General features: G+C 39.7%; 1 protein-coding gene across 3 annotated transcripts in view; it reads right to left on the reverse strand.

The window, feature by feature from the left end:
- The window catches only part of Tfcp2 (transcription factor CP2), a gene marked incomplete at its 5' end in the record, with an annotated part of 76,803 nt that overhangs the window by 4,296 nt on the left and 52,398 nt on the right, over window positions 1–20,109 (reverse strand). For 2 of the 3 annotated variants that reach the window (XM_017797115.2, XM_008828904.3), the window contains 3 exon segments: window positions 18,372–18,514; window positions 19,038–19,159; window positions 19,988–20,078. In XM_017797115.2, the coding sequence (XP_017652604.1) occupies window positions 18,372–18,514; window positions 19,038–19,159; window positions 19,988–20,078 (356 nt within the window). 3 annotated transcript variants of the gene reach the window in all.

The following is a 20,109-nucleotide window of genomic DNA, read 5'->3' on the forward strand; positions in this document are numbered from 1 at the left end:
TGGCCTCCTTGATCAAGAGGACAGGTGAGTGACTCACCACAGTTACAGGACATTTTGACAGATGCTCATAGTCCCCTGGAACTTAGTCGACCTAGGAGGGCAAGGAACAAAAACTGTCCTTTATGTCCCTCTGACCAAATTAGTATAGGTCTCAAAGTATGGCTGTTAAACATCCAAGAAGGTTAGTTCCATCAGTCTGATACTTTTAATTACCATGTGCTGACCTTCCTAAAACAAAGAAGGCTCTAGATAGGCTGACTAGACTCAGCAGATGGGGAAAGGCTGGGGGCACCAACAACACAGTGGACAGTAACAGGGATGACAGAGTACATGGGCTTCAGTGGGGGGGTGTATGGGAGGGTGCCATTTGGAATGTGGAATAAGATTGTTTCAGATGTTCTGTATAAAATACACACACACAAAAAAAATCAATAAATAAAAAAATGAGTTATATTTGAGGAAGAACCATAAAAATTTGCTTTATGTTAATTAGTAGATGTGAAAAACATTATCATTGAAATCTACCTGATGACTTTATATCCATGCTCAGATGCCAAGGAGCTCAGAAAGTAACCGACTGTAATCAGATTCAGAGATTAGAGACACATGTGCAAACATCTAAGCGTTAGTTGCATTAAAAATGAGTTTCATGAGTTTCTGTATGAAACAGTATAAATGAAATGGAAATTTTTTTAAATGTTAAACCCTCATTCAATTTTATGTCTTATAGGGTTTATGCTCCGTACAATATTGTATAACTCTAGTAATTCAACTGTGAACCTAAAAATTACAGCCAATTTTGAAAGAGATGCATCTTTGCTCTAGAAATTGTTACTGAATATGTCAATGCTGTTATAATGAAATGCTTCTTCTAATCATGTGGTTATTAAATAATTTTTTTAAACTATATAATAAAAAAGTATGGGGGGGCTAGAGAGGAGGCTCAGTGGTTAAGAGCACTAAGCACTTATTTCTCTTGCTGAGGATGGGTTCAGTTCCCAGCACCCAAATCAGGCAGGTCACAACTACCTGTAACTCCAGCTCTAGGGAATAATAGGCCTTCTTCTAGTCTGTGTAGGAGCCCACAGGCACATTCACATATGCACATAAATAAATAAATAAATAAATAAATAAATAAATAAATAAATAAATAAAAACTTTTTTAAAACTATACCAAGAATAATGTCAGTTTTGATTTGATAATTCAAAGACATTTATTAGAAAGGAATCTATGAATATTCCATAAAATTCTTTTAAGCCATCAAAACAAATGATTAGAACAACTGCCTCTGAATATTACCTTTACTTTGGAAGGTACTGGCAACATTTGAATTAAATTCAGTAAGTTTTTAAAATAAACAATAGCTTTTGGGTTTTTGTTGTTGTTTTTTTTGTTTTTTTTTTTTGTTTTTTTTTTGGTCTTTTTGAGACAGGGTCTCCCTGTAGCCCCAGCTGTCCTGGAACTCAGTGTGTAGACCAGGCTGGCATTGAACTCACAGAGATCCGCCTGCCTCTGCCTCCCGAGTGTTGGGATTAAAGGCATGCGTCACCATGCCCAGCAACAATAGCTTTTTATTATTGATTGATTGATTGATTGATTGGTTGGTTGGTTGGTTGATTTTGGTGTTTTTGAGACAGGGTCTCCCTATAATCCCAAGCTATCTGACCTGGAACTGTAGACCAGCCTGGCCTTGAACTCACAGAGATCTACCTGCCTCTGCCTCCCAAGAATAATTTTTTTCTAATTATTTTTATTTATTTTTGTCTTTTTTGAGACATGGTCTCCCTGTAACCCCAGCTGGCCTGGAATTCACTATGTAGACCAGGCTGGCCTCAAACTCGCAAGAGATCTGCCTGCCTCTGCTCTCCAGTGCAGGGATTAAAGGCATGTGCCACCATACCCAGCTCAAAATAAACAATAATTTTAAAATTATTCTATGGTCAAACTAAAATAACTTTAAAGGAAACAAGGCATTTTGGAAAACATGGTGCTGAGCAAGCCACAGCAAACACTAAATGTGTACCTAACTTCCACCTCAAACAGGCTGCTTGCTGCTTTGTTTCACAGCCTTGGAGCAACTTCTAGCAGGGGCTGCCAAAGCTAAGCTCTGACAGTTAACACAGTCCCCTTGAAGAGTTTGGGGAACCTGACCAAGGGATCCAAATCCTATTTTTATTTTTAAAAGTATTTTATTATTATTTTTGTTTTATGTGTATGAGTGTTTGCCTGCATGTATGCAAGTGCACACATGTCCTGCAATGCCCACAGAGTCAGAAGAGGGTGAAGGATCCCCTGGAACTGGAGTTAGGACAGTTGTTAGCTGCCACGTGGTTGCTGGGAATCGAACCTAGGTCCTCTGCAAGAGCAGCCAGTGCTCTTAACTGCTGAGCCAACGCTCCAACTCCCAAATCCTATTTTCAAAACAGATGCAGAAGTGAAGCAGCAGTGCTGCAGGGCCTGGCCCACCTGAGCTCCTGAGTAATCCCTGATTTTGCTGCTCCAGGGAACACCTTTTCCCTAAAGAAAGTGTTCAAAAAGCTCTGAGTCTGCGAATGAAGTGAGCACAGACTCCACAGGGTGAAAATTAGCCCTTTCTACATGAGGATCACAAATTCAGGGACTGCCTGGGCTAGAGTGAGACGGTCTCAAAATGAAAGTAACAGGAGGGCTGGGATATAGCTCTGAGGGAGTGTACATGAATATGCTCTGTGGGAGCATGCATGTGTAAATTCTGTGAGAGTGTACATGTATAAGCTCTGTGGGAATGTACATGCATGAAGTTCCAGGTTCAACTTCCAGCATTGCAGAAAATGAAGAAAACCTTTTCTCTTTCTGTGTCCTCACACCTGTTCCACCACATGAGGGTTTACATGAGGGTCTTTGCAGGTCACAAAGGGGAAAGTTTCATGAATTTCTACAGTATTATGTTTTCCTCCCAAGTTTCAAAGTCTTCTTCAGAAGCCAGTTTCTCAAGTTTTCTACTAGCAAATTGTAATTATCTATAAGGGGTTTCATTCTGACATTTTCATACATGTATAAAAATACATGCATATAATGCATTTTGATCATATTCGCCTCCTATTACCCTCTCTCATCCTCCTCACTTTCCAGAAGCTCTCCTTCTTCCCAAATAGTTTTCCTCTACTTTCATGGTTTGTTTCCTTTAAGTGGTTCAATGTGCTTAATTAGAGTTGCTCACAGAAGCATGGGTGAGGGGTTATCTACAGAAGCATGGGCAGCTTACCAGTGTCTACCCCACTGAAGAAAATGTCTCTTTCTCCCTCAGCAACCATTATTTGCCTATAGATCCTCAGGGAGGGGTGTGGCCTATGAGATCTTCCTCCGTAGGAACTGTTAACTGCCTATACATGTTCAAGGTGGGGTGGGAGCTTGTGAGCGCCCCCCCAACTCCAAGAGGGAATATTGAAAGGCCCAGTCTTGTCCAAGTAAACCAAAGCTACTCAGAGTTCAAGAGCACAATAGCCATGTCATGGTGTTCTTGGTAACTTCCTCTCCAAGTTTAATTACTGAAATTTTAAAAAGTGAGCCATCTAGAAAGTGTTTTGAAAAATGGGACATGTACTTCCTTGGGTTAACCCCAAGACCTTCCAAGAGGCACAAGTCATGAATAGGCCCAAATGCGGGAATGACTTCCAGATCTTCAACTTCCTTCTGCATTCTTGCTAAATCTCTTCAGTTTTCCTTCCCCACTTTCCTTTCTCAAACCTCCCCATCCCCTCCTTTTAAACAAAATAAGGGCATGAGTTCTAGAATCCTATTTAAGAGCTTAGGATGTAGCTCAGTGCTAGAGTACTTGCTGAGGGTGATCAAAGCCTTGGGTTTAAGTCCCAGCACCACAAGGAAAAAAAAAATTAAGTTAGAATTAATACTTAGGTGCCTCCCTGAGGCGTAAAGGCCTCAGAACCAAAACAGAACTACAAAGGTAAAGTATGAGAATGAGAACAACCCACAAGTGAGTTGCTTGGTTTCTAACTAAAGAGCAGCCCAATCCCAAACTATCAAACGATAGATGATTCACAGTAACTTTTTGCTAACATTACTATGTAATTTTTTTTGTACATAAACCAGAAGCTTAAAAAAAAATATCTAGTGATGCTATTATAACAAAACCCCATCTGTTCCTATCAGCCAATTTTGGAAAATCAAGTTCCATAGCACTTACACCAAGAAGGGAGGGGCAGAACTGATGCTGAAGCCTGTGCCATTTTCACAAATGGGCAGTACTCAAACACAGATTAAGTGATTATACACTACAGTAGACATGGGGAATGGAACAATTCCATCAACTTCTTTAATAGATGCAAGGATAGGAGCTGAGATGTGGTTCAGTTAGAGTACTCACCTAGCATATACAAAGCCCTGGGGTTCAACTGCCAGCACCACATAAAACTGAGTATAGTGATGCATGCTATAATCCCAACACTTGGGAGATGGAGCAGGAGGATCAGGAGTTCAAGTCTAGGGCCAGCCTGAGATACTAGGACCCTGTCTCAAGAAGCTGAAAACTCATAAAGAAAACCAAGGACTAAGGAGATAGTTAAGTCAGTCAAGTGTTTGCACAGCACATGGAGACCTGAGCTTGGGTCCTTAGCACCCACGTAAAAAGCTGGGCATAGACACTGTGCTGGATAGCTTTAGTGTCAACTTGACATACCTGGGTTGAGGGAGCCTCAATGGGGAATTTCCTCTATTGGACTGGCCTATGGCCATGCCTGAGGGGCATCTTCTTGATTAGTGATGTGGGAGGGCCCAGCCCACTGTGGGTGGTGCCACCCCTGGGAAGGTGGGTCTGTGTTGCATAAGAAAGCAGGCTGAGCAGGGGCCAAGGGAGCAAGCCAGTAAGCAGCATTCCTCCATGGCCTGTGCTCCAGCTCCTGCCTCCAGGTTCCTGCCCTGAGTTCCTACCTTGGGCTCCCTGATGAATTACGACCTGGGAGATGTAAGCTGAATAAACCCGTTTCCTCCCCAAGTTGGTAGTGGTCAGAGTATTTTGTCACAGCAATGAAGAAACAAACTAGGACAGACATATTCCTCTCATCACTGTCCCTGGAGGACACTGTCCCTGTCTCTCTCACAGGCTGGCTCCTATTCCTTAAACCCCAAATCCCAGGACTACCTTCCCAAACCACATTAATCACTTATCCTATCATAGATCCCTAAATTCTCACCCAGGCAGCCCCTTCACCAAATTCCTAGCCTCAGGATCAGGCAGACAGAGCTGTTCAGCCAGGACTCTGAACCAAAATTAAGTTAAACAAAAGCAGAGTAGAAGTTCCTGTTGAACACATAACTGACAAAGAATGTCCATATACACAGACGGAAATGCAAAAACACAAACAATACGAAAAACAAGAAAAATATGTCCCCAACAAAACCATGAGTCCCACAGAAGAGCAGAAAATTGAGAACCACCCTGTAGAACCCCAGAGCACAGAATTTAAAAGAACAATCATAAACATGATAAAAGAATTACAAGAAAACACAGACAAGCAACTCAAAGAGGAATAGCATAAACTTTTGACGGAAGCACAAGAATATACAAATATGTGGCTTAATGAAATATCAAAAACAATTCATAATTTGAAAAGAAAATTCACTAAAGAGATAGAAATAGTGAAGAAAATCCAAATGGAAATGAACACAGGATTGAAAGACTCAACAAACCAAGTAGAGATAACAAGAGAAAGTCTCACAAGTAGAATGAACAAAATGGAAAACAGATTATCAAGACTGGAGGATAAAGTTCAAGATCTGGACTCCTTAAGCAAAGACTAGGCAAAATTCAAAAAAACCCCACAGGAAGGGAATACTCCGGAAATGCGGGACAACATGAAACAAACAAATTGACATATTATAAACATACAGGAAGGAGAAGAAAATCAAACCAATGACATCAAACAGATTTTCAACAGGATTATAGAAGAAAACGTCCCTAAATTAAGACATGCAAGAAGCACAGAGCAAACCATTAAGACAGGATCAGAACAGAAAGTCCCCATGACAAATCCTAGTAAAAGCATTAAATGTACAGAACAAAGAGAGGGTATTGAAAGCTGCTAGAGAAAAACAAGTTACATATAAAGGAAAACCCATCAGCATCACAGCTGACTTTTCAATGCAAACTAAGAAAGCCAGAAGAGCCTGGAACAAAGTATTCCCAGTCCTAAACAACCATGGATGCCAAGAATGAATACTTTATCCAGCAAAACTACCTATCAAGGTCGAAGGGGAACAGAAAATTTTCCATGACACAAATAGGCTGAAAGAATCCATGTCTTCCCATGGTGTCCCACATCTCTTGCATATTCCATTCCTGTGTTGTTTTTTGTAAATTTTCCATACTCTTTGCTTGAGTGGTCCGATTCTTCAACTTGATCCTCCAGTGTTGATATTCTGTTTTCCATTTCATTCATCCTAGAGGTGAAGATTTCCCCTGTTGTTTCAAGTTGGCTTACTGAGTTTTGCACGTCCTTCTTCGTGTCTGCCTGTGTTTTCCTCCATGTTTCTATCTCTTTTGTGAATTCATTCAGCAGTTTATCCCTATTATCTTTTAGCTCTTTGATTTGTTTGTGCGTTCTTTAAATTCGTTGAATTCCTTGATCATGTTTATGATTGTTCTTTTAAATTCAGTGTCCTGGGTTATCTCTAGGGGAGTCTCCTTGTAGAACTCTTCTACAGGATTGGTAGAGTTTGGTGGGGACATAGTGTTTTGGCTTTCCATTTTATTATTCTTTCGTTGTGGTATTGGCATGTGAATTTCTTTTGTTGTTTATGATTCTGATATGATAATTAAGTTGAAGTATGCTTCTGTTTGTATTATCCGGGTGCCTAGATCCTTTCTTTATTGGTTATGTAAAGCTGGTTAGTGTTCAGGTTCTTTCAGGTTTATTTTGGAGGGAACTGATGGCTTCAGATCAGCTAATCAGGGATACCCACAGAAGCCCAATTCAGGTTCCAGTCAGGTACACTCAGTCTTCCTTCAGCACCACATGGAGGCAGGATTCAGGTACTCTCAGGCAGTCCTGTGAGTTTTCAACCCTATGTCAGAGGGAGGCCAGAGGGGGGCCAGAACTCAGCAGTCTCTGGAGATCTCAATGAAAAGACCAAATCTACGGATCATAGGAATAGAGGAAGGAGAAGAATTTCAGGTTAATGGTGTTGACCAGATCTTAAACAGGATCGTAGAAGAGAATTTCCGAAATTAAGGAAAGACATCCCCATACAAATACAGGAAGCACATAGAACACCAAAGAGACAGGATCAGAAAAGAAACTCCCCACAACATACAGTAAAAACACTAAATGTACAGAACAAAGAGCAAATACTGAAAGCAGAAAAAAAAAACCAAAAACCCAACAGTTCACATACAGAGGAAAGACCATCAGAATTAGAGCTGACTTAGCAATGAAACTATGAAAGCCAAAGCAGGCTGGACCAAGGCATTTCCAGTTCTACATGACAATAGATGCCAGCCCAGAATACTATACCCAGCAAATATGTCTATTATAGCTGAGGGGGAAAGAAAAATCTTCCATGACGCAAATAGCCTGAAAGAATACATGTCCACAAAACCAGCCCTTCAAAGAATACTTTAAGGAATACAGAGAGCAGAGGGAGAAACAACTATACCCTAGGAGCAAAGAAAGAAAATATACAAAGATATATTCTAGGAAACACAAAATTACACAGAGAACACAAACAGCAATCAAAATGACGGCAACAAATACAAACCTTTCAATAATAACCTTAAATATCAATGTACTGAACTCCCCAGTCAAAAGACATAGGCTAAGCTAATGGATTAAGAAACAAAATCCTTTGGGGCATGGTGGCACACGCCTTTAGTGCCAGCACTTGGGAGATAGAGGCAGGCAGATCTCTATGAGATCAAGGCCAACCTGGTCTACATAGTTAGTTCCAGGACAGCTGGGGCTACAGGGAGACCCTGTCTCAAAAAAACACACACACAAAAAAATAATTTTTAAAAAGGAATAAAACTAAGAGAACAAAACTATCCAAATAGAGTAAATTCCAAGTATTTGTTTGGAGCTATCGACATCATTCTGCCCTTTTATCAATCTGGAAAACAGCGAGCCAAATGTATTGCAATTCTAATATCTGACAAAATAGACTTCAAAGTAAAACTAAGCAGAAGAGATAAGGAGGGTCACTTCATTCTGATCAAAGGAACAGTTAACCAAGAAGATATTACAATCCTTAACATATATGCACCAAACTCTGGTGCACCCAGAGTTCATAAAAACAACACTACAAGACTTTAAGACACAGATTAACCCCAACTCAGTAATAGTAGGGGACTTCAATACCCCACTGTCTCCATTAAACAGGTCAACTGGACAAAGAATAAACAGACATCTGAATTAAATGATCCCGTACATCAAATGGACTTAACAGAATCTTTCGATTATTCCACCCAAACACCAAAGAATACACTTTCTACTCAGCACCTCATGGAACTTTTTCAAAGATTGACCACATACTGGGCCACAAAACAAACCTCAACATATACAAAGACACTGAAATAATTCCACGCATTCTATTGGACCACAAAGCAATAAAGCTCAAAATCAACACTGGACAAAGCTCTAGTCACTACACAAACTTGTGGCGATTGAACAACATACTTCTAAACAATGAGTGGGTCAAAGGAGAAATTAAACTAGAAATAAAAGAATTCTTGGAATTCAACTAAAAGGACAATACAACACAACACAACCTCTGGGACACATTAAAAGCAGTCCAAAGAGGGAAGTTTATAGCTCTAAGTGCCTACATCAAAAAATCGGAAAGAACACAAATAAATGACTTAACACTGCAACTCAAGGCACTGGAAAGGCAAGAACAAATGAAATCCAAACCCAGCAGAAGAGAAGAAATAACAAAAATCAGAGCAGAAATTAATGAAATAGAAACAAAGAAAAAAATACAAAGAATCAATGAATCTAAGAGCTGGTTCTTTGAAAAGCTAAACAAGATAGACACTTAGCCCAGTTAACCAAAAGAAAGAAAGAGCAAATCCAAATCAACAAAATCAAAGATGAAAGGGAAAACATCATGACAGACACCCGAAAGATCCAACTATTATAAGGGAATATTTTAAAAACCTATACGCTAGTGAATCTGAAAGTTTAAAAGAAAGGGATGGATATCTGAAATCATGGGAACCTCCAAAGTTAAACCAAGAAGAGAGCAACAGTTTAAACAGACCCATAACATACAAGGAAACTGAAACAGTAATACGAAGCCTCCCAACTAAAAAAAGGTCAGTCCCAGATGAACTTACAACAGAATTCTACAAGTCATTTAAAGAAGACCTCCAATCAATACTACTAAAATTATTCAAAATGACAGAAACAGAGGGAGAACTTCCAAATTCCTTCTATGAAGCAGCATCACTCTAATACCCAAACCAGGTAAAGATACAACCAGAAAAGAAAACTAGAGACCCATATCCTAATGAACATAGATGCAAAAATTCTCAACAAAATACTTGCAAGCCACATACAGACAAACATAAAAAAGATCATTCACCATGATCAGGTAGGCTTTATCCCAGCGATGCAGGGATGGTTCAACATACGCAAGTCAATAAACGTCATTAATCATATAAATGGACTCAAAGACAAAAACTACATTGTCATCTCAATAGATGCAGAAAAGGCTTTTGACAAAATTCAGCATGCATTTATGTTCAAAGTCCTAGAGGTAATTGGACTGGAGAAATATATCTCAACATAATTAAAGCTATATACAACAAACCGACAGCCAATATCATTCTAAATGGAGAAAAACTGGAAGCATTCCCATTAAAATCAGGAACCAGACAAGGATGTCCGCTATCTCCACTCCTTTTCACCATAGTGCTTGAAACTCTTGGTAGAGCAATAAGACAGGAGAAGGAACTTAAAGGACTACTAATTGGAAAAGAAGAGGTCAACATATCAGTTTTTGCAGATGATGATACTGTTCCTAAGAGATCCCAAAAATTCCACCAGAAAGGTCCTAGAACTGATCAACATTTTCAGTAAAGTGGCAGGTTATAAAATCAATCTGCAAAAAGCAGTAGCCTTTCTATATACCAATAACAAGCAAATGGAGAAAGCTTAAAGGACTACTAATTGGAAAAGAAGAGGTCAACATATCAGTTTTTGCAGATGATGATACTGTTCCTAAGAGATCCCAAAAATTCCACCAGAAAGGTCCTAGAACTGATCAACATTTTCAGTAAAGTGGCAGGTTATAAAATCAATCTGCAAAAAGCAGTAGCCTTTCTATATACCAATAACAAGCAAATGGAGAAAGAATACAGAGAAATGCTCCCATTCACAATTGCTGTAAAAACATTAAAATATCTTGGAATAAATCTAACAAAAGACACCAAACATCTCTGCAATGAAATCTTTAAATCTTTGAAGAAAGAGATTGAGGAAGACACCAGGAGATGGAAGGACCTCCCGTGTTCATGGATTGGAATAATTAATATTGTTAAAATGACCACTCTACCAAAGCAATATATAGATTCAATGCAATCCAAATAAAAATCCCTGTGAAATACTTCACAGAATTAGAAAAATGCATCCTTAAATTCATATAGAGGCACAAAAGACCCCGGATAGCCAAAGCAACCCTGAACACAAAGAGCAACGCTGTGGGGATTACTATACCAGATCTCAAAGTATACTACAGAGCCATAGTCATAAAGACAGCATGGTACTGGCACAAAAACAAACACATACATCAATGGAACATCATTGAAGATCCACACCTGAGTACATGCAATTTCAGCCTCCTGATAGTTGACAAAAGTGCCAAGAACACACAATGGAGGAAAGACAGCATCTTCAACAAATGGTGCTGGCAAAACTGGATCTTCATCTTTAGAAGAATGAAACTAGATCTTTATCTTTTGCCTTGCACAAAAGTCAACTCCAGATGGATCAAAGACCTCAATGTGAAACTGGAAACCCTGAAACTATTAGAAGAAAATATTGGCAGTTAACTTACAGGATATAGGTGTAGGGAAGAATTTTCTAAATCAGAAGTTGCTCAGGAATTAAGGTCAGCAATCAATAAGTGGGACCTCATTAAACTAAAAAGTTTCTCTGTACAGCAAAAGAAACAAAAAAGTGAAGAGAAAACCCACAGAAGGGGAAAAAATCTTCACCAGTGACACATCTGACAGAGGTTTAACAACCAGAATATATAAAGAACTCAAAAAACAAAGAATTGAGAAACCAAATGATCCAATTAAAAAATGGGCTAAAGATCTAAAGAGAGACTTCTCAAAGGAAGAAATAAAGATGGCTAAGAAACATCTCAAAGAGTGTTCAACATTGTTAGTAATTAGAGAAATGCAAATTAAAACCACCCTAAGGTTGGCTAGGATCAAATCAGAGTGGCTAGGATAAAAAGAACAAATGATACCAAATGCTAGGGAGGATGTGGAGAAAGGGGAAAGCTCATTCACTGCTGGTGGGATTGCAAACTCGTGCAACCTCTTTGGAAAACAGTGTGGAGAACTCTTAAAAAACTAAAAATGAACCTACCCTCATACACATAAAATAAAAATAATTAAAAAATTGGATGTTTAACAGATATTGTAGAGACACTTGTACAACCATGTTTGTTGCTGCTCTTTTCACAATAGCTAAGAGATGGAAGCAACCTATGTGTCCGTCAGTTGACAAGTGGATAATGAAAATGTGGTTCATTCATACGATGGAGTTTTACTCAGCAGTAAAGAAAGATGAAATCATAAAACTTTCAGGTAAATGGATGGATCTAGAAACTGTTATACTAAGTGAGGTAACACAGACTCAGAAAAATAAACAACATATGTTCTCCCTCATATGTGGCTCCTAGCACCAAATCCTTTTAAATTCCAGGTCCTTTAAATAAGATGATGACATACAGCAGTCCCTCCTGCATGAAATAACTACTGTCATTACAACTTTGGCTGAGCCTGATCGCTAAACATAGTCACAATTGGGCTTGTTGACAATTGTGCTTATTGATTAAAGGAGTGCCAAGCAGGGTCACTGGACCCTCACCTGAATATCCAGCCACTCCTCCCAGCCAACCAGTCCAGCCTTGGAAGAGAGAAGAAAAATGAAGAAGAACCCAATAGAGGGATGTTTCTGGCAGCCCTTGTCAAGAAACTCCAATGGACTCTCATATGAGCATTTCAAAAATTGCCCTGCTCTGACTCTTTTCTAGTTCCTGGTCTGGAATTTGTAATGCTAATTACTCTTGTCTTTATTTCTCCTTCACATCTCCCATTCATGATTCAAGGACTTTCTTCTCCCCTTAGAGACAAAAGTTATGCAATTTGGGAGTCTTTTAGATAGACCCCCTTAAGGAGTACTCCAAGCAAATGGCCCTAAGAAACAAGCAGGTGTTGCAATTTTAATATCTGACAAAATAAGCTTCAAATTAAAACTCATCAAAAGAGATAAGGAGGGTTACTTCATTCTAATCAAAGGAACAATTGACCAAGAAGATACTACAATCATGAACATTTATGCACCAAACTCTAAAGCACCCAATTTCATAAAATCAATAGTCCAGGACTATGAAACAGAGATTGGTACCAACTCAGTGATAGTGGGCGACTTTAATACCCCACTTTCTTCAATAGACAGGTCAACCAGACAAAGAATAAACAGAAAGACATTTGAATTGAATAACATACTATATGAAATGGACCTAACAGATATATGCAGAATATTCTACCCAACCACCAAAGAATACACTTTCTACTCAGCAGCTCATGCAAGTCATTCTAAAATTGACCACATACTGGGGCACAAAACACAGCTCAACAAGTACAAAACAAACAAACAAACAAACAAAAGAAATAAGTCCATGCCTTCTATCAGACCACAGTGCAATAAAGCTTATGATCAACAGCAAAAGAAGTCCTGGTAAATACTCATGGAGATTAAACAACACAGTCCTGAATCATGAATGGGTCAAAGAAGAAATTAAGAAAAAAATAAAAGTACTCTGGGAACAAAATGAAAACAAGAATACGATATAACAAAACCTCTGGGACACCCTAAAAGCAGTTCTAAGAGATAAGTTTATAGCTCTTAGTGCTTACATTAAAAAAATCAGAAAGAGCACATGTAAACAACTTGACAATACAACTCAAGACTCTGGAAAGGCTAGAACAAACCAACCCCAAACCTAGTAGATGAGAAGAAATAACAAAACTCAGAACAGAAATCGATGAAATAGAAACAAAGAAAATACAAAAAAATTAATGAATCTAAGAGTTGATTCTTTGAAAGTTTAAACAAGATAGACAGACTCTTAGCCCAGTTAACCAAAAGAAAGAAAGAGCAAATCCCAATTAACAAAATCAGAGCTAAAAGGGGAAATATCATGACACCCCCCAAAAATCCAAAACATTGTAAGGGAATACTTTAAAAATGTATACTCCATTAAATTTGAAAACCTAAAAGAAATGGGTGAATTCCTAAAATTATGGCCACTACCAAAGTTAAACCAAGAGGCAAGCAACAGCCTAAACAGACTCATAACAAATAAGGAAACTGAAAGAGTAATACAAAACTTCCCAACTAAAAAAGCCCAGGCCCAGATGGACTCACAGCAGAATTCTACCAAGACATTCAAAGAAAATCTACAACCAATACTGCTTAAATTATTCAAAAACATAGAAACAGGGGAGAGCTCCCAAACTCCTTTCATGAAGTCAGCATCACTCTAATACCAAAACCAGGTAAAGATACAACAAAAAGAAAACTATAGACCCAGTACAGATGCAAAGATACTCAACAAGATACTTGCAAACCGCATACAGACACACATCTAAAAGATCATCCACCATGATAAAGTCGGCTTTATCCCAGAGATGGAGGGATGGTTCGATATACGTAAGTCAATAAACATCATAAATCATATAAATGGGCTCAAAGACAAGAACCACATGGTCAGCTCAACTGATGCAGAGGAGGCCTTTGCCAAAATCCAACATGCATTCATGTTAAAAATCCTAGAAGGAGTTGGTCTGGAGAGAACATACCTCAACATAATTAAAACTGTATACAACAAATCCATAGCCAACATCATCCTAAATGGATGGAAACCTCCAGAGCCTCCATCCTAAATGGAGGAAAACTGGAAGCATTCCCATTAAAATCAGGAACTAGACAGGGCTGTGCACTATCTCCACTCCTTTTCAATATAGTACTTCAAACCCTTGCTAGAGCAATAAGACAGGAGAAGGAAATTAAAGGAGTACCAACTAGAAAAGAATAGGTCAAATTATCCCTATTTGCAGATGATACGATATTAAAGATACGAGATCCCAAAATCTCCACTAGAAAACTGTTAGAATTGATAAATGCTTTCAGTAAAGTGGCAGGATACAAAATCAACTTACAAAATCAAAACTCTAAAGAAAGAAATACAGGAAGACACCAGGAGATGGAAAGACCTACCATGCTCATGGATTGGTAGAATCAACATTGTGAAAATGAACCTCTTACCAAAAGCAATTTATAGATTCAATGCAATCCCAATCAAAATACCCATGGCATTCTTCACAGAGCTTGACAAAATAATCCTAAACTTCACATGGAATCACAAAAGACCTCGGATAGCCAAAACAATCTTGGGTAAAAAGAACAATGCTGGGTAGGATCACCATACCAGATCTCATATTATATTACAGAACTATAGTCAAAACACAGCATGGTACTGGCACAAAAATAGAGACGTAGATCAGTAGAACACAATAGAAGACCCAAAGTGAGTTCATATAATTTCGGCTACCTGATATTCAACAAAGGTGCTAAGAACACACATAGGAGGAAAGACAGCATCTTCAACAAGTGGTGCTGGCAAAACTGGATCTCCACCTGCAGAAGAACGAAGTTAGATCCTTATCTTTCACCCTGCACAAAAGTCAACTCCAAATGAATCAAAGACCTCAATATAAAACCTGAAACTCAGAAACTGCTAGAAGACAACATAGGCAGCACCCTTCAAGATGTAGGTATAGGAAAGGACTTTCTAAACCAGACACCAGCTGCTCAGGCACTAAGGTCAACAATCACTAAATGGGACCACATGGGACTGCACAGGACCTCATTAAATTACAAAGTTTCTGTACAGCAAAAGAAACAACTAAGGAAGGGAAGAGGAAACCCACTGAGTGGGAGAAAATCTTCACCAGATACACATCCTACAGAGGATTACTATCCAGAATATACAAAGAACTCAAAAAATAAATAAGATAAATGACCCAATAAAAAGATGGGCGATAGACCTAAACAAAGAGTTCTACTCAGCAGTAAGAAAAGATAAAATTATGAAACTTGCAGGTAAATGGATGGAGCTAGAGAGTGTTATACTAAGTGAAGTAACACAAATACAGAAAAGCGACATATGTTCTCCCTCATTTGTGGATTGTAGCACCAATCCCTTATATGTGAGTATATAAATTCTGAAGTAACACCAGGAGCCAGGTAAAGGCAAAGGGTACATGGAGGTAAAGGAAAAGAGATAACCTGAAAGGGAGATAGTAGGGAACAGATGCTACCTGAGGAAGGTAGAAAAATTGTAATTGGCAGGGAAGAGAAGAGGGAGGGACATGCAAGGGACTGTGGTGTGGGGGAACGAGGGAAGTCGGGAACAGAAAGATGGCAGGAATTGGGAGTTATTGAGGGGAGGGTGGGAATAATGTGGGCACTGTGACTAGGAAGGCAGGGAGGAGGGAGGCCAGGTGGGAGAAAACTAGAGTAGAGATGAGTGAATATGGGGAGGTGTAGGAAACCTAGAGGGAAAAGCAATGCACTGGAAACCCTATGAGAAATGCACATACAGTGACTGAACATTAATGCAATGTAAACCTGGGAGCTGCTTGGAAGGGAACACAGTGAAAGGCAGAAGAGACCTCCCTTAGAGTGACAAACATGCCATACAGCAGTCATCAAAGAAGCTTCTTTTTGCAACAGACGGAGGCTACTGCAGAGCTGCACATCTGGTCAGGCGCAGAGAACATACACCTGGGAGATGCCCAGTATTATTAGATGACACATCTGCAGTCAAATCTCTACAACCAAGGCTCACGGAACATAGTGGAATAAGGGGTAGACCGAGGGCCAATGCACCCCTCAACTCTCACCAGTGAGGCTTCCATGTACAGCAGAGTGCGTTACACACAGAAGGCCTCAACTGACCAAGTTTTAGAGAATAAGAAATTGTAGAGTATAGGAAGGAACTCCTATATGGAACCTCACCCACCCATGTCTCAGGGACCATTGTGAAAGAGGAGGCAGAAATATTGTAAGAGCCAGGACTGGTTCATGAACATATGAGGTGGAGGCTTCTAGACCAATGGGGGCTTGCTCATGTGCACCTGCAGCGGCAGTGGCATCTAACATGGGACCTATGTCAGGTCAATTAAACAAAGGCTCAAAGGGGAGGTGAGAAATAGGTGGCGGGTCAGCACTAGATCGAGAACTATTTGAGACTGGTTGTTGTTGGGTGAGGGAGAGTATGACTTACATACGACCGCTGGATGGACTGACTAGACTCCAGTGGACGCATTTCCACTGAAGGACACTTGAGTACAAACACCTGAATGACTAGGACTCAGCATGTGTGGCAGAGTGCATAGGGTTGGGGGGTGAACATGGATAGAGGAGGGGTATGGATGTGAGTGGGAAATATTGTATGAAATTTTAAAAGCTCAATAAAATAGCAATAATTTTGATAAACTGGAAAGAAAAAAAAAAAAAAAAAAAAAAAAAGCGGGGCACAGTGGCATAGGCCTGAAATCCCAACTAGAGAGCTGAAGACAGGCCAATCTCTGGAGTTTGCTGGCCAGCCAGCCTAGTGGAATTGGTAAGCTTCAGGTGAAAGACCCTGTCTAGTAGAGCCAGGTGTAGTGGCACAAACCTTCAATCCCAGCACTTGGGAGGCAGAAGCAGGCGGATCTTTTTGAGTTCAAGGCCAACCTGGCCTACGTAGCAACTTCTAGGCCAGTTGGGGCTACAAGGAGACTCTGTCTCAAAAAAACCAATAAATAAATAAATAAATAAATAAATAAATAAATAAATAAATAAATAAATAAATAAATAAATAAAATAAGGTAGAGAAGAATTTAGAAAGACATCAAACTTCAATCTCTGGCTTTTACATGCATGCGCGCGCGCGCACACACACACACACAGATACATGCTTTTTAATGGCTAATTATATCACGTTATTTTTTTGAAACAGGGTCTCTCATTGAACATGGACCTCATCACTTGGCTTGACAGGCTGGTCAACAATCCCCAGCATTCCCCTGGTTTCTGCCTCCTCAATGCTAGGATTATAGGCCCATACTGTCATGCTTGGTTTTTACACGGGTGCTGGGGATCCTAACTCAGGTCCTCACACTTACCCAGCAAGTCCTTTACAAACTGCGTCATCTCCCTAGCTACCATTTCATTTTTAAATGTTATGTATATGTCCAGGTATGACATTATTTACAACTTAAACATAAAACAAATTCGAGTTGACCTAAAAATGTACAAGGGTATTCATATAGGCATTTGCTCATTTGTGGTGGGTTTTTTTGGTATGTGTGTGTGTTTGTCTGTGTGTGTGTGTGTGTGTGTGTGTGTGTGTGTTATACTCACATATGTGCAGGGGTGCAGGCACATGCACAGAAGCCAAAGGCAAGCATCGGGGGTCCTCCTTTATCACGCTCTACGGTATTTCTTGTCAAAGCTGAATCTCTCACTGAACCTGGAGCTCACTCCCTATTCCATACCCACTCAATTAGGTTGGGAGACAACAAGACCCAGTAATCCTCCTGTCTCTACCCCTTTCCCTATCCAGCTTCTACATAATTTTAAAACATCAATTTAGAAGGTAAGCAAACAATAAAATCTAAGCCAGGGACAGTGGTATATATCAACAATTCTAGCTACTCAAGGAGGTTCAGGCAAGAGGCCCACATAAGCCTACAAGTTCAGGGTCAATCAGGTCAAAATAGCAAGACCATATCTCCTAAAAATTTTCCAAAATAATTAGATTCGGTTTGGTTGGTTTTGGGTTTTTGAGATTCGGTCTAACTATGTAGCCCTAGCTGGCCTGGAACTTGCAGAGATCTGCAAGCCTCTGCCTCCAGAGCGCTGAGATTCAAGGTGTGCGCCACTATGCCTGGCCCAAGAATTAGGATTAAAATACAAAAATTAACCTCTGGTTGAGAAAACAGAGCTCTACCCTTTAGAATTACTCTTGTTCTTGTGACATGCCCTAATCAATTAATTATAATCTGGTAGTTCAACTGCACTGAGAGACTGACCTCGTCACTGATGAGCACATGGATTCCTGTTGGCCCCTGCTTGTAAATCTGGCTGATCTGACGAGGAGAAATGCTGAAAAGCTGAGCAATTTTTTCTGTTAATTCAACGGTTGTCAGTTCTTCAAGGTAGATAGCATGGTACACTGTAAAAGAGAGTGACAGCAGTCAGCGCAGGTCATCTACTCAGTCAAGTCAAAATCACACTGCCTGGCTTCAGATTCTGCTTCAACTTCTTTTTTTCCTTGTGACCTAGGGAAAGTTAGTTCACAACCTTAGTCTTTGTTTTCCTCATCTAAACACTGGAGATAACAAGAAAATCTACTACATTGAGGACATTATTAGTTTTAAGAATTCAAACATATAAAAAGCGTGGTGATGCACGCCTGTAGCACTTGGGAGGCAGAGACAGGTGGATCTCTGTGAGTTCAAGGCCAGCCTGGTCTACATAGTTGAGTTCCAGGCCAGCTGAGGCTACAGGGAGACCTTGTCTCAAAAAGACCAAAAAAAAAATGTGCTGGCGTATACTGAAAGGTCAGTAAATGTAAGCAATTGCCATTACGTCTAGTACTTCTAGCAAATGCTAAACTAGCCTAAATTCCCATCACACTTGCTCTTCACCTCCTCACCTTCCTTCCTTTCTCTCCTAGAATGCCCAGAACAACCTACCAAAGAAAGAACCATTTGAATCTCCATCCTCCTGCTTCTGTTGTGGTTGCTGTTGCTGCTGCTGCTCCCTCAACTGCAAGGATTCCTGACAGACATAAATGGTTAACCTTGGACGCACCATCCTACGTGGGGAAGAAAAGGGCTGCTGTTAGCCTTACACCCCCGCCCCCATGGTAAGCATATCTAAAGGGAGAACTTGTGTTCTATATCATTAGTATAGAGCAGCAGCTGAGAAATAACAACTCTTGAGTCAAATGAAATTCATTTCTATGTTGCATTAGCTCGCAGTGGTAAGTTTTGCTGTTTGCTTAAACTGAATTCATTCCTAAAGAAGGCATCATTTAAACTTTTAAATTCTCGCTTTAGGGCTGGGCCTCAGTAATAGACTGCTTGCCTAACATGCTCAAGGCTCTGGATTCCATTCCTAACACTTGGAAGAGAGGGAGGGAAGGAGATGGGGGAGAGACAGGAGGGAGGGGAGAGAGAAAAGAGACAGACAGACAGATGGACAAAGAGAAATATATCTCCAAACAACAGTATCGTTTCAAGAAGAGTACAGCACAACAATTAATGAGGAGTTTAAGCACAAAACGGTATGGTAAATTAAGACTATTTATGGACTCAGGCTAGATTTTTTTTTAATATTTATTCATTATATGTTGGGGGGCATGTGTATGACACACTGAGATCAGAAGACAACTTTTGGGAGTCAGTTCTCTCCATCTACCATGTGGGTCCTGGGGACTGAATTCAAGTTGTCAGGCTTGGTGGCAAGTGCCTTTACCCACAGAACCATATCTCAATGGCCCACAGCTGGAATTGTTTTTGGTATTTTTTTTAATGTTTTGAAATCGCATAAAAATTTAGCTATGTAGATGATTTTGAAAAATCCCTGCATCTAAATTCATTGGCAACCTAACCTCAACAATATTTTAACAGAAATTACATACCGGCCTTTCAGTGCATTAAAAAGTCTGATTCCATCTGCAGGGCCACAGATTTGGATCACATCATCTCTAGTTAACTTTAATAAATCTGCCCCTGGACAAAATAGAAGAAAATTACCAAAAAC

The sequence above is a fragment of the Nannospalax galili genome, unplaced genomic scaffold, assembly GCF_000622305.1.
Source record: "Nannospalax galili isolate Female #2095 unplaced genomic scaffold, S.galili_v1.0 scaffold254, whole genome shotgun sequence".
NCBI classification, from domain to species: Eukaryota; Metazoa; Chordata; class Mammalia; order Rodentia; family Spalacidae; genus Nannospalax; species Nannospalax galili.